This window comes from Oncorhynchus keta, chromosome 30 (assembly GCF_023373465.1).
Source record: "Oncorhynchus keta strain PuntledgeMale-10-30-2019 chromosome 30, Oket_V2, whole genome shotgun sequence".
Taxonomy (NCBI): Eukaryota; Metazoa; Chordata; class Actinopteri; order Salmoniformes; family Salmonidae; genus Oncorhynchus; species Oncorhynchus keta.
Genome location: NC_068450.1, coordinates 34,866,605 through 34,880,972, shown reverse-complemented (window position 1 = coordinate 34,880,972; position 14,368 = coordinate 34,866,605). Strand labels below are relative to the sequence as shown.

Below are 14,368 nucleotides of genomic sequence, written 5' to 3'. Positions count from 1 at the left end.
TGTAGTAAGGTACTCACCCAGTCTGAGGCGGTCTCGGGGAAACTCCCATTTGCTGCCATCGTACTGCAGGCGTTCACACTGCTCGTCCAGAGGACACTCGTCTGGGTCGATGATGATGGATGGACCCATCAAGTAGTCCGGCTGGAAGGGGGGAGAATAAAATAGAATGTAATAGAATATAATAAAATGGTGATGGAGCGCATTGTGCAATAAGTATGTTAACTAAAAGACAAGAACACATGCTCTACTATCACTGTTAACATCAATACACTATTACGGGAACTATTCAAATCAAATCAATGTTTATTTGTCACATGCACAGAATACAACAGGTGTAAACAATTCAGAGAAAAAGTTCCTCCCCAAAAAATAAAATCCAGAATAGAATCTAAAAAAGCATGGACAGGGCCTCCTGGGTGGCGCAGTGGTCTATCTATCTGTGCCACCAGAGACTCTGGGTTCAAGACCAGGCTCTGTCGCAGCCGTCCGCGACCGGGAGGTCCATGGGGAGACGCACAATTGGCCTTGTGTCGTCCGTGTTAGGGAGGGTTTGGCCGGTAGGGATATCCTTGTCCCATCGCGCACTAGCGACTCCTGTGGCGGGCCGGGCCACAGGAGCATGGTGTTTCCTCCGACACATTGGTGCGGCTGGCTTCCGGGTTGGATGCGTGCTGTGTTAAGAAGCAGTGCGGCTTGGTTGAGTTGTGTTTCGGAGGACGCATGGCTTTAGACCTTCGTCTCTCCCAAGCCCGTACGGGAGTTGTAGCGATGAGACAAGATAGTAACTACTAACAATTGGATACTACGAAATTGGGGAGAAAAAGGGGGTAAAAAAATAAAAATAAATAAAAAAGCATGGACAGGCCTCCCAATTGGTGCAGTGGTCCAAGGCCCTGCATGGCAGTGCTAGCTGTGCCACGACCGGAAGAGAGTTTGGCCGTCAGGGATGTCCTCGTACGACCGCGATTGTGTCGAAGCACAGATCTGGGGAAGGGTACCAAAAAATGTCTGCAGCATTGGATGTCCCAAAGAACACAGTGGCCTCCATAAAATGGTAGAAGTTTGGAGCCACCAAGACTCTTCATAGAGCTAGCCGCCTGGCCAAACTGAGCAATTGAAGTTGAAGGGCGGTGACCAAGAACCCAATGGTCACTCTGACAGAGCTTCAGAGTTCCTCTGTGGAGAAGGGAGAACCTTCCAGAAAGAGAACCATCTCTACAGAACTCCACCAATCAGGCCATTATGGTAGAGTGGCTAGAAGGATGTCACTCCTCAGTAAAAGGCACATGACAGCCCGCTTGGAGTTTGCCAAAAGGCACCTAAGACTCTCAGACCATGAGAAACAAGATTCTCTGGTCTGGTGAAACCAAGATTGAACTCTTTGGCCTGAATGCCAAGGAAACCTGGCACCATCCCTATAGTGAAGCATGGTGGTGGCAGCATCATGTTGTGGGGATGTTTTTCAGCGTCAGGGACTGGGAGACTCGTCAGGAACGAGGGAAAGATGAACGGAGAAAAGTACAGAGAGTTATTTGATGAAAACCTGCTCCAGAGCGCTCAGGACCTCAGACTGGGTCGAAGGTTCACCTTCCAACATGACAATGATCCTAAGCATACAGCCAAGACAATGCAGGAGTGGCTTCGGGACAAGTCTCAATGTCCTTGAGAGGCCCAGCCAGAGCCCGGACTTGAACCCCAACGAACATCTCTGGAGAGACATGAAAATAGCTGTGCAGTGAAGCTCCCCATCCAACCTGACAGAGCTTGAGGATCTGCAGAGAAGAATGGGAGAAACTCCCCAAATACAGGTGTGCCAAACTTGTAGAGTCATACCTAAGAAGACTGAAGGCTGTAATCACTGCCAAAGGTGCTTCAACAAAGTACTGAGTAAAGGGTCTGAATGCTTACGTAAATGTGATATTTAAAAATAAAAATAAAACTTTGTCATTATGGGGTATTGTGTGTAGATTGATGAAAACATATACAGTTGAAGTCGGAAGTTTACATGCACTTAGGTTGGAGTCATTAAAACTAATTTTTCAACCACTCCACAAATTTCTTGTTAACAAACTATAGTTTTGGCAAGACGGTTAGGACATTTACTTTATGCATGACACAAGTAATTTGTCCAAAAATTGTTTACACAAAGATTATTTCACTTATAATTCATTGTTTCACAATTCCAGTGGGTCAGAAGTTTACATACACTAAGTTGACTGTGCCTTTAAACAGCTTGGAAAATTCCAGAAAATTATGTCATGGTTTTAGAAGCTTCTGATAGGCTAATTGACATAATTTGAGTCAATTGGAGGTGTACCTGTGGATGTATTTCAAGGCCTACCTTCAAACTCAGTGCCTCTTTGCTTGACATCATGGGAAAATCAGAAGAAATCAGCCTGGTTCATCCTTGGGAGCAATTTCCAAAAACCTGAAGGTACCACGTTCATCGTGTACAAACATTAGCACGCAAGTATAAACACCATGGTACCATGCAGCCGTCATACCGCTCAGCGAGGAGATGCGTTCTGTCTCCTAGAGATGAAAATACTGTGGTGCAAAGAGTGCATATCAATCCCAGAACAACAGCAAAGGACCTTGTGAAGATGCTTGAGGAAACAGGTACAAAAGTATCTATATCCACAGTAAAACAAGTCCTATATTGACATATCCTGAAAGGTCGCTCAGCAAGGAAGAAGCCACTGCTCCAAAACCACCATAAAAAGCCAGACTACGGTTTGCAACTGCACATGGAGACAAAGATCGTACTGTTTGGCCATAATGACCATTGTTATGTTTGGAGGAAAAGGGGGAGACTTGCAAGCTGAAGAACGCCATCTCAACCGTGAAGCACGGGGGTGGCAGCATCATATTGTGGGGGTGCTTTCCTGCAGGAGGGACTGGTGCACTTCACAAAATAGATGACATCATGAAGAGGGAAATTATGTGGATATATTGAAGCAACATCTCAAGACATCAGTCAGGAAGTTAAAGCTTGGTTGCAAATGGGTCTTCCAAATGGACAATGACCCCAAGTATACTTCCAAAGTTGTGGCAAATTGGCTTAAGGACAACAAAGTCAAAGTATTGGAGTGGCCATCAAAAAGCCCTGACCTCAATCCCATATACAATTTGTGGGTAGAACTGTAAAAGCATGTGCGAGCAAGGAGGCCTACAAACATGACTCCGTTACACCAGCTCTGTCAAGGAGGAATGGGCCAAAATTCACCCAACTTATTGTGGAAAGGTTGTGGAAGGCTAGCCGAAACGTTTGACCCAAGTTAAACAGTTTAAAGGCAATGCTACCAAATACCAATTGAGTGTATGTAACCTTCTGACCAACTGGGAATGTGATGAAAGAAATAAAGGCTGAAATAAATCCTTCTCCCTACTATTATTCGGACATTTCACATTCTTAAAATAAAGTGGTGATCCTAACTGACCTAAGACAGGGAATTTTTACTAGGATTAAATGTCAGGAATTGTGAAACAGTTTAAATGTATTTGGCTGAGGTGTATGTAAACTTCCGACTTCAACTGTACATATAAAGTGGGTAAAACAATATGCAAACATTATTAAAGTAACCAGTGTTCCATAACTATGTACATACTGTAGGCCAGCAGCCTCGAAGGTGCAGGGTAGGGTACCGGGTTGTCGCCAGGTAGTAACAGTGACTAAGATCAGGGCAGGTTACTGAGCGGAGGCTGACTAGTGATGACTATTTAACAGTCTGATGGCCTGGAGATAAAAGCTGTTTTTCAGTCTCTCGGTCCCAGCTGTGATGCACCTGTACGGTCTCCTCCTTATAGATGGTAGCAGGTGAACAGGCCGTGGTTCGTGTGGCTGAGGTCCTTGATGAACTTTTTGGCCTTCCTGTGAAACCGGGTGCTGTAGATGTTCTTGAAGGCAGGTAGGCAGTGTGCCCCTGGTGATGCGTTGGGCAGATCGCACCACCCTCTAGAGAACCCTGCGGTTGTGGACTGTGCAGTTGTCGTACTAGGCAGTGATACAGCCCGGCAGGATGCTCTCAATGGTGCATCTGTAGAAGTTTGTGAGGGTCTTAGGGGCCAAACCAAATTTCTTCAGCGTCCTGAGGTTGAAGAGGTGTTGTTGCGCCTTCTTCACCACACTGTCTGTGTGGGTGGACGATTTCAAGTTGTCAGTGAAATGTACACCGAGGAACTAGAAGCTTTTCATCCTTTCCACCGCGGCCCCATAGGTGTGGATGAGGGTGCCCCCCTCCTTCTTTCTCCTGAAGTCTTCGATTAGCTCCTTCATTTTGTTGACATTGAGGGCATTGTTGACATTTTCTTGGCACCACTCCGCCAGGGTCTCGTCGTTGTTGGTAATCAGGCCTACTACCACAGTTGTGTCGTCTTCAAACTTGATGATTGAGTTGGAGACGTTCGTGGCCATGCAATCATGGGTAAACAGGGAGGGGGCTGAGCATGCGCCCCTGTGTGGCCCTCATGTTGAGGGTCAGCATAGCGGCAGTGGTGTTGCCTACCTTTACCGCCTGCGGTCGGCCCATCAGGTAGTCCAGGACCCAGTTGCACAGGGAGGGGTTCAGACCCAGTGCTTTGAGATTAATGATGAGCTTGGAGGATACGATGGGATTGAAGGCTGAGCTGTAGTCGATGAACAGCATTCTTACATAAGTGTTCCTCTTGTCCAGATGGGATAGGGCATTGTGCAGTGTAAAGGCGATTGCCTCATCCGTGGATCTGTTGGTGGAGGTGATATGATCCTTAACTAGCCTCTCAAAGCACTTCATGATAACAGAAATGAGTCCTAGTCATAGTCATTTAGTCAAATCAAAATCAAATCAAGTGCTTTCCTCAAAGCAGTCGAAGAAGGTGTTTAGCTTGTCCGGGAGCAACGCGTTTGTGACATGTCCAGCTTTCCCTTTATAATCCGTCTGTAGTCCCTGCCACATACGTCTCGAGTCTAAGCTGTTGAATTCGCTTTCTTTGGTAAGTGGTGACCATAGACTGGGATAGGGAGAGATGGCCAGAGGCGGTGGCGGCACTGTGTTTTCCTCGAAGTGAGCAAAGAAGGTGTTTAGCTTGTCTGGGAGCAAGGCGTCAGTGTCTGCAATGTGGCTAGGTTTCCCTTTATAATCCGTGATTGTCTGGAGTCCCTGCCACCTTTGTCTGAGCCGCTGAATTGCAACTCCACTTTGTCTCTGTACTGACGTTTTGCCTGTTTGATTGCCTTACTGAGGGCATAGCAGGACTGGTTGTACTTGTCCATGAGTGTGTGTGTGTGTGTGTGTGTGTGTGTGTGTGTGTGTGTGTGTGTGTGTGTGTGTGTGTGTGTGTGTGTGTGTGTGTGTGTGTGTGTGTGTGTGTGTGTGTGTGTGTGTGTGTGTGTGTGAAAGTGTTAGTGTCTGTGTCGTCAGTATATGTATGTGAGTGTGTATATGTGTGTGTGTGTGTGCGCGAGAGTGAGAGTGTAAGTGTTCAGAATATTGCCGCTGTTTGTAACTTATTTTGTACATAATGTTGCTGCAACCGTCTCTTATGACCGAAAAGAGCTTCTGGACAACAGAACAGCGATTACTCACCTCGAACTGGACAAAGATTTTTCTTTAATGAATCCGACGAAGGATAGACTGCTTTGTCAAGACCAGGCCCAAATCCCTGTCATTCACGTGAAGAAAAGACTGAGAAAAGGGGGGATGGGGGAGGGTACCTAGTGAGAATTCGCAGGCGAGTAGGTAAACCACCACTACCCTCCGTATTATTGGCCAATGTGCAATCATTGGAAAATAAACTGGACGATCTACGATTAAGACTATCCCACCAACAGCACATTAAAAACTGTAATATCTTCTGTTTCACGAGACATGGCTGAGCAACAAAATGGATAATATAGGGCTGGCTGGGTTTTCCGTGCATCGGCAGGACAGAGCAGCTACGTCTGTTAAGACGAGGGGTGTGTGTGTCTATTTGTTAATAAATGCAAGTGCAAATATTAGGGACGTCTTGAGGTATTGCTCACCTGAGGTAGAATACCTCATGAGAAGCTGTATACCACACTGTCTACCAAGAGAGTTCTCATCTATATCATTCATAGCCGTTTATTTACCACCACAAACTGATGCTAAGATCGCACTCAGCGAGCTGTATAAGGGCATAAGCAAACAAGAAAATGTTCATCCAGAAGGGGCACTCCTAGTGGCCGGGGACTTTAATGCAGGCAAACTTAAATCAATTTAATTGAGGAGTATACCCCCTCAGTCACCGGCTTCATCAATAAGTGCATAGACGATGTCGTCCCCACAGTGACTGTACATACATATCCCAACCGGAAGCCATGGATTACAGGCAACATTCGCACCGAGCTAAAGGCTAGAGCTGCCGTTTTCAAGGAGCGGGACACTAATCCAGGCGCTTATAAATAATCCTGCTATGCCCTCAAATAGGCAAAGTGTCAATACAGGACTAAGATTGAATCCGACTACACTGGCTCTGTCGTTCGTCGGATGTGGCATGGCTTGCAAACTATTACGGACTACAAAAAACTCAGCTGCGAGCTGGCCAGTGACGCAAGCCTACCAGATGAGCTAAATGCCTTTTATGCTTGCTTCAAGGCAAGCAAAACTGAAGCATGCATGAGAGCATCAGATGTTACAGACAACTCTGTGATCATGCTCTCCATAGCCGATGTGAGAAAGACCTTTCAACGGGGCCATACGGATTACCAGGATGTGTACTCAAAGCATGCGCGGGCCAACTGGCAAGTGTCTTCACTGACATTTTCAAGCTCTTCCTGACCGAGTCTGTAATACCTACATGTTTTAAACAGACCACCATAGTCCCTGTGCCCAAGAAAGCGAAGGTAACCTGCCTAAATGATTACCGCCTCGTAGCACTCACGTCGGTAGCCATGATGTGCTTTGAAAGACTGGTCATGGCTCACATCAACACCATCATACCAGAATCCCCAGACCCACTCCAATTCGCATACCGCCCCAATAGATCCACAGATGACGCAATCTCAATCGCACTCCACACTGCCCTTTCCCACCTGGACAGAAGGAACACCTATGTGAGAATGCTGTTCATTGACTACAGCTCAGCGTTCAACACCATAGAGCCTGCAAAGCTCATCAATAAGCCAAGGACCCTGGGACTAAACACCTCCCTCTGCAACTGGATCCTGGACTTCCTGACGAGTCGCTCCCAAGTAGTAAGGGTAGGTAACAACACATTCGCCACGCTGATCGTCAACACAGGGACCACTCAGGGGTGTGTGCTCAGTCCTCTCCTGTACTCCTTGTTCACCCATGACTGCGTGGTCAAGCACGACTCCAACACCCTCATTAAGTTTGCGATGACACAACAGTGGTCACTGACAACAATGAGACAGCCTATAGGGATGATGTTAGGGACCTGGAAGTGTGGTGCCAGGACAACAATCTCTCCCTCAATTTGACAAAGGAACAAGACAAAGGAACGAAGGAGCTGATTGTGGACTATAGGAAAAGGAGGGCTGTACAAGCCCCCATTAACATCGACAGGGCTGTAGTGGAGCAGGTTGAGAGTTTAAAGTTCCTTGGTGTCCACATCACCAATGAACAATCATGGTCCAAGCACACAAAGACAGTTGTGAAGAGGGTACAACAACACCTTTTCCCACTCAGGAGACTGAAAAGATTTGGCATGGTTCCTCAAATCCTCAAAAGCTTCTACAGCTGCATCATCGAGAGCATCCTGACCGGTTGCATCACCGCCTGGTATGGCAACTTCTCAGCATCTGACCGTAAGGTGTTATAGAGACTCCAACTGCTACTCGCTGCTTATTATCTATGCATAGTCACATTACCCCTACCTACATGTCCAAATGACCTCGACTAACCTGTGCCCCCGCACATTGACTCGGTACAGGTACCCCCTGTATATAGCCTCGCTATTGTTATGTAATTTTTTTGTGTTACTTTTTTATTTATTTCAAAGTTATTTTATTTAGTAAATATTTTCTTAACTCTACTTCTTGAACTGCATTGTTGGTTAAGGGCTTGTAAGAAAGCACTTCACAGTAAGGTCTACACCTGTTGTATTCGACGCATGTGACAAATACAACTTTATTTTATTATATTTGAAGTGTGTGTGAGTGTGTGGATAGAGACCTATAAGTGTGCATAGAGTCAGTGCAGATAGTCAGTGTGTAGGTAGCCATTGCTGAGCTATTCAGCAGTCTTATTGCTTGGAGACAGAAGCTGTCTCTGAACCTATTCTTTCTCAACATGCAGTACACAAGCACTTCTCCAATGTCAGGAAATGTGGAACTCGTAAACATAGAGATAAAATGATCCAAAGTAATTTGCATTTCACATGAGAAATGACTCAGTGATAGCAGTTCGTGGAATTTGTATAACAAGATTGCTTCCACTCCTGAAACACATACAAAACCCTTAAAAATGTAGTGTGGGTGTTTGAATAGGTCTTGAGAAGAGCATTTTTTAAATGGCATGATGCTGCGGTGAGCAAAGTACTCAGTATCCAAACGGTTTACACTCTCAAATGTCTTCACAGTCAAGAGTGAGAGACACTGGAGAACCAGCTGTGATTGCAGGGAGATCTCTTGTTACCTTCCTCAGCTTGCGGATGAAGAGGATGAGCATGAGCCAGAGGAAGGTGGCAGCAGCTCCTGTACACACCAGGACGATCACCTCAATGTTGGGCTTCCCCTCATCACCTGGAAGGAGACCACAGGAACCATTAGTCAACTGTTGTTGCATAGGGTGTTTTATATGCTTGTTGAAAGATGAATACGATATGATAACTGGCAACACATATATACAGGGACATACACAACAGAGGAATGGTTTTGTTTTGTATTACGACATATTAGACTAACATGACACTGACCTACTTATGCAGAATTTGAAAGTCCATTTGCCAAGTGATTGCAAAGACGGGAATTAAACAACGCATTTCTCTGAAAGTTCTTCGTTTTTTGCTAGATTAACTCATTTCCGACAAGTTGGGTACGCACTAAAAGTCAAAACACACTCCATTGTTTATTTCTTAGTTTTTTGGGGCTATGCATCCGACATTGTTGCACATTCATCTCACATTAAACTGTTTTCTTAACTATCCATCTCAACATTCACTGTCCTAGCCAGCTCACATTCATAAAGCTTTACAAAATTGTCAAATAGTTTTGATAGAGTAATGCCACATTTTTGACATTTTTCTTCTAGTAATATAATGGATTGTGCTGACACTGGGGTTGGACGTTGAGGGAAATTGACATTTTTTAGGGGAACAGGAATTCATGTCTGGTGCCAAGTCTAGTCGTCAGAATAAGTCACATGACCTTGTCCCCCCCCTCCCAGTCTGTGTCATCATGTTTCCAGTCCCATGGTTCTTTAACGAGAGAACTTCTCCCCTGGCCGTGCCCACAGTCATTAGTGGGAACTCTTCACACACTTCTTGCAGGTCACATCCCATGGGTGGGGACCTCAGAGCTCCATGAGCCCCCCCCCCAGCCAGTGGAGGAATTTGCTGGGCATTCTTGGCAGACTCTTGGCTTCTCTCTCTGGGGAGGGTTTTCATATTGAATCTGGCCAGAGCTGTTTGTACTGGTGACAAGAAAACATAGCCCAGTTTTGCCAAGAGCTGTGATTGGTCCGGCTGTGGCTGTGCTGGTTAAGTTCATGGTGTGTTTGGTCACTGGTGTGGTTAATGTACCTTAGTTAGATTCATTGACCATGACGGAAATAAAGAGGTAAGTGACTCACCCACGACAGTGACGACAGCGCTGGCTTTCACACTCCCCTCATTGTTGCTGGCCAGACACTCGTACAAGCCCTCATCATCTTTCTTCACTCTCTCGATCGTCAGCACCCCATCCTCCCTCAGAGTAATACCTGGAACACAGCATGAAGTCTACAGCTCAGATTTTATGGAGAAAATTATAATAAAACACATTTTTGGGGGTGGGGGGGTATATACAGTGGGGCAAAAAAAGTATTTAGTCAGCCACCAATTGTGCAAGTTCTCCCACTTAAAAAGATGAGAGAGGCCTGTAATTTTTATCATAGGTACACTTCAACTATGACAGACAAAATGAGAAAAAAAATCCAGAAAATCACATTGTAGGATTTTTAAGGAATTTATTTGCAAATTATGGTGGAAAATAAGTATTGTACTGACATACAAGAGCAAATTACAGGCCTCTCTCATCTTTTTAAGTGGGAGAACTTGCACAATTGGTGGCTGACTAAATACTTTTTTGCCCCAATGTATATATATATATATATATATATATATATATTTCACCCCATGCTTCCTGAAGCACCTCTCACAAGTTAGATTGGCTTAATGGGCACTTCTTACGTACCATACAGTCAAGCTGCTCCCACAACAGCTCAATAGGGTTGAGATCCGGTGACTGTACTGGCCACTCCATTATAGACAGAATACCAGCTGGCTGCTACTTCCCTAAATAGTTATTGCATAGTTTGGAGCTGTGCTTTGGGTCATTGTCCTGATGTAGGAGGAAATTGGCACCAATTAAATGCCGTCCACAGGGTATGGCATGGCGTTACAAAATGGAGTGATAGCCTTCCTTCTTCAAGATCCTTTTTACCCTGTACAAATCTCCCACTTTACCACCATCAAAGCACCCCCAGACCATCACATTGACTCCACCATGCTTGACAGATGGCGTCAAGCACTCCTCCAGCATTTTTTCATTTTTTTCTGAGTCTCACGAATGTTCTTATTTGTGCTCGAACACCTCAAACTTTGTCGAAATGGACAACAATACCTAGTCTTCTACTTCCAGCTTCAGCTCCCCTAAACCCCTCCCATCTATCTCTGAAGACCCTCCAGTTTTGATTTATAATTGCCATATGTCTTTCAACTGTGCTAGGATGTTTCACACAAGTTCTGACCTTTCTATTCTCATAGTTTCGACAGATTGTACATTTGCTAAGAGTATTATTATATTGTTGATCGATTGACTGATTGATCACCCATCAGTGCAATTTGCAGAGTTCGCTCCATTTAATGTTTCAATTCTTCAGCCATTCCTGAACCTGTGACCAAAACAAGCTACGTACGGGCAATACCAAAACAAGTGATCTAATGATTTTGGCTCTTCGCAGCAAAATCTGCAGAGCTGAGGTTGTATCCACCATATACTGTTTATAATCTTCTATTATTTTCAAGAATTTTGTATAATAATTTAAATTGAAACACTAAAAGCAATGAGTAGGGCCCGACAATGGAAACCTCGGGGCCCCTAAACATGAGTCATTTCCAGCAGTTCTTACCTGGACCCTCCTGTACTGGTAGCTTGTCTTTGTACCAGGTGATGTAGGGTGGCGGCATACCCAGGGCGTAGCAGGCCATAGTCAGAGTGCTGCTGCTGTTTACATCCTGATTGGTCAGGTTCTGTCTCAGCCACGGCCTCTTCCTCTCTGCATCAACCACAGAAACATATCTGAATTAGATCACTCTGCTTTTCAAGACTTTCCCAGACAAACTCATCCCCCTAGGGTTGCATAATCACGAGTGTGATTATATCCAGGAACAGTCACCTTTCACCAAAATGCGATGTAACACAACCATGTTACTCTTAGAAAGAGTTGAGCAATACCCGTATGACATGACAGTGGTGCGGCAATTACTGTTCTGATAGACCTCATTGATCACCCAGCAGGCAATGCTCCTCCTCTCCTACTCACCATCCACAGTCAGCACAGTCTGGACTATGACCCTCTTGCTGTGGAGGTTACCCGCCCAGCACTGGTAGCCTGTTGTGTGACTCCTGGACACGTTGTGCAGGGAGAGGGAGAGAGAGATAGCGTACGGGCTGAGCTGCAGGGCCGTGATGTTGGCGGGGGTGACAGTGTAGTTCTGAGGGTTGTACCACTGCAGGTCTGTGTACAGGTACCGAGTGCCGCGACAAGTCAGAGTGACGTCATCACCCTCGATGGCAGTCTGAGGCTCGATGGCCAGGTGCTGAGGGTGATCTGGTGGGGGAGAGGGGAAAAACACATTAGGTCATGAGGAGTGTTAGAGCATTTTTCTTCCAGTATGTAAGTGGGCTACAAGAGCATCTATGTTACTACAACTCTCTTCTCACTAAGGGAGATAGACACGTAGCATGAGATAGTCAGCTGACTGAAGCTGTCCTATCCTGGGAAAGTACATCTCTAAAACATCAAGCTGCACATCACCATGTTAGGAATTTCAAATTTGCAGTTATTTCCTGTGTCATCACTGTGTTAATTGGAAGCAGGTTGGCGGTGTGCGGCGAGCGACGCTGATGGGCGGCCTACAGCTGTCCATTAGGAATCAGTCTGGGGGCCGGGCCTGAGGGGAGCCAGACTGCTCTGGGAAGCATTCGGTGTTCCGTAAAAGAAGACCGCTGTTACTACAATTCCGCCGTCCTCTTTTTCAGCAGCAATCCAGCACTCTCAGTCACCTCCACCTCAGGAATGGTGGTACATTGCAGTGCTTCTTCCTGAAAAGGATCTTTATTCTTATCCGGGTCTTCAGAGTTTGGCATCATCAGCAGTGTCCCCAATCACAGTGTCACCACCATTCTCAATTCCAAACTACCATCAATCTTTCAACTTCAAATCGTTCAGGTTTGTAATTTCTGAGGACAAAAGTGATGACTGCTTGTATGGCCAGCCAGCTGATTTCTCTTGTCATTACACAACTGGACTAGATGAAACTTTCATTTCATCAACATTTGGAACTGTTCAGATACATATAACTAGGGGAATTATGCAGCAGCAGGCTCAAAGAAGAAGATGGATGACCTGCCGGATACAGTGAATGCTCAAAGCGGTTTTTAGACTGTAGCATATGGCTCAGGACGTTTGCCTCTTCCGTTCGGTCCTGAAGCCTGCCTGCTCCGGAGGAAGACGGTTTCAATTAATGTCCACCCGGAGCAGCTCTCCTTTTTACACAATACATCCTGTGCATTCTAGCGGTCGCCTCGCGATCACAGTGCATATGTGTAAGTCATTGGAAACTAAAAGTCATGTATGTTAACAGCTATTCTGCACGCCTGGCACGTAGAAATAAAAAGCAACAAGCCATTTTGCCTTATGCTGTACAAAAAATCCCCAATGTTGTTCTTTCAACCAACTCCCCACGCTGTGTAGTGTTAGGTTGACCCACTTACCGTCCACATAGAAAATGGTTCTCAGTGTGCAGTTGCCAAGTTCATTCTCGGCCACGCAGGAGTAGATCCCCGAGATGTGAGCCGCTCCCACCACTAGCGTACTCACCGTCTATGGAGGAGAGAGAATAAGTCAACCATTAGATCTACAGTACAGCCAGCGAATGTTTTACCTATCTGCTGTACATGTGTCTCCTGCAAAATAGATTTCACTTCAGTGAGATTAACCTGTATAAATAAAGCTTAATGAACATTTTTCCGATTGGCTTCAATATACAGTACCAGTCAAAAGTTTGGACACACCTACTCTATCAAGCATTTTTCTTTATTTTTACTATTTTCTACGTTGTAGAATAATAGTGAAGACATCAAAACTATGAAATAACACATATGGAATCATGTATCAACCAAAAAAGTATATGTTATATTTGAGATTCTTCAAAGTAGCCACCCTTTGCCTTGATGACAGCTTTGCACACTCTTGGCATTCTCTCAACCAGCTTCATGAGGTAGTCACCTGGAATGCATTTCAATAAACAGGTGTGCCTTGTTAATTTGTGGAATTTATTTCCTTCTTAATGCGTTTGAGCCAATCAGTTGTGTTGTGATAAGGTAGGGGTGGTATACAGAAGACAGCCCTATTTGGTAAAATACCAAGTCCTTTTTATGGCAAGAACAGCTCAAATAAGCAAAGAGAAATGACAGTCCATCATTACTTTAGACATGAAGGTCAGTCAATCCAGAAAATTTCAAGAACATTGGAAAGTTTCTTCAAGTGCAGTCGCAAAAACCATCAAGTGCTATGATGAAACTGGCTTTCATGAGGACCGCAACAGGAACGGAAGACTCCTCTGCTGCAAAGGATAAGGTCATTAGAGTTACCAGCCTCAGAAATTGCTGCGCAAATAAATGCTTTACAGAGTTCAAGTAACAGACACATCTCAACATCAACTGTTCAGAGGAGACTGCTTGAATAAGGCCTATATGGTTGAATTGCTGCAAAGAAACAACTACAAAAGGACACCGATAATAAGAAGAGACTTGCTTGGGTCAAGAAACACAAAATCTGTTCTTTGGTTCCAATCGCCGTGTCTTTGTGAGACGCATAGTAGGTGAACGGATGATCAGCGCATGTGTAGTTCCCACCGTGAAGCATGGAGGAGATAAGATGGTGCTTTACTGGTGACACTGTCAGTGATTTATTTAGTATTCAAG

At 45.1% G+C, this 14,368-nt stretch overlaps 1 protein-coding gene across 2 annotated transcripts in view; it reads right to left on the bottom strand.

Moving 5' to 3' along the window:
- LOC118363440 (vascular endothelial growth factor receptor kdr-like) overlaps positions 1–14,368 on the bottom strand; it is an 83,958-nt gene that overhangs the window by 30,688 nt on the left and 38,902 nt on the right. For both annotated transcript variants that reach the window (XR_008087572.1, XM_052488338.1), the window contains exons 12-17: positions 13,157–13,265; positions 11,703–11,990; positions 11,289–11,435; positions 9,750–9,878; positions 8,595–8,701; positions 18–141 (exon numbers count right to left, since the gene is read on the bottom strand). Coding sequence is in view for 1 of the 2 variants with exons in the window: in XM_052488338.1 (XP_052344298.1) it covers positions 18–141; positions 8,595–8,701; positions 9,750–9,878; positions 11,289–11,435; positions 11,703–11,990; positions 13,157–13,265 (904 nt within the window). In the remaining variant the exon portion in view is untranslated. The remainder of the gene's footprint in view (positions 1–17; positions 142–8,594; positions 8,702–9,749; positions 9,879–11,288; positions 11,436–11,702; positions 11,991–13,156; positions 13,266–14,368) is intronic.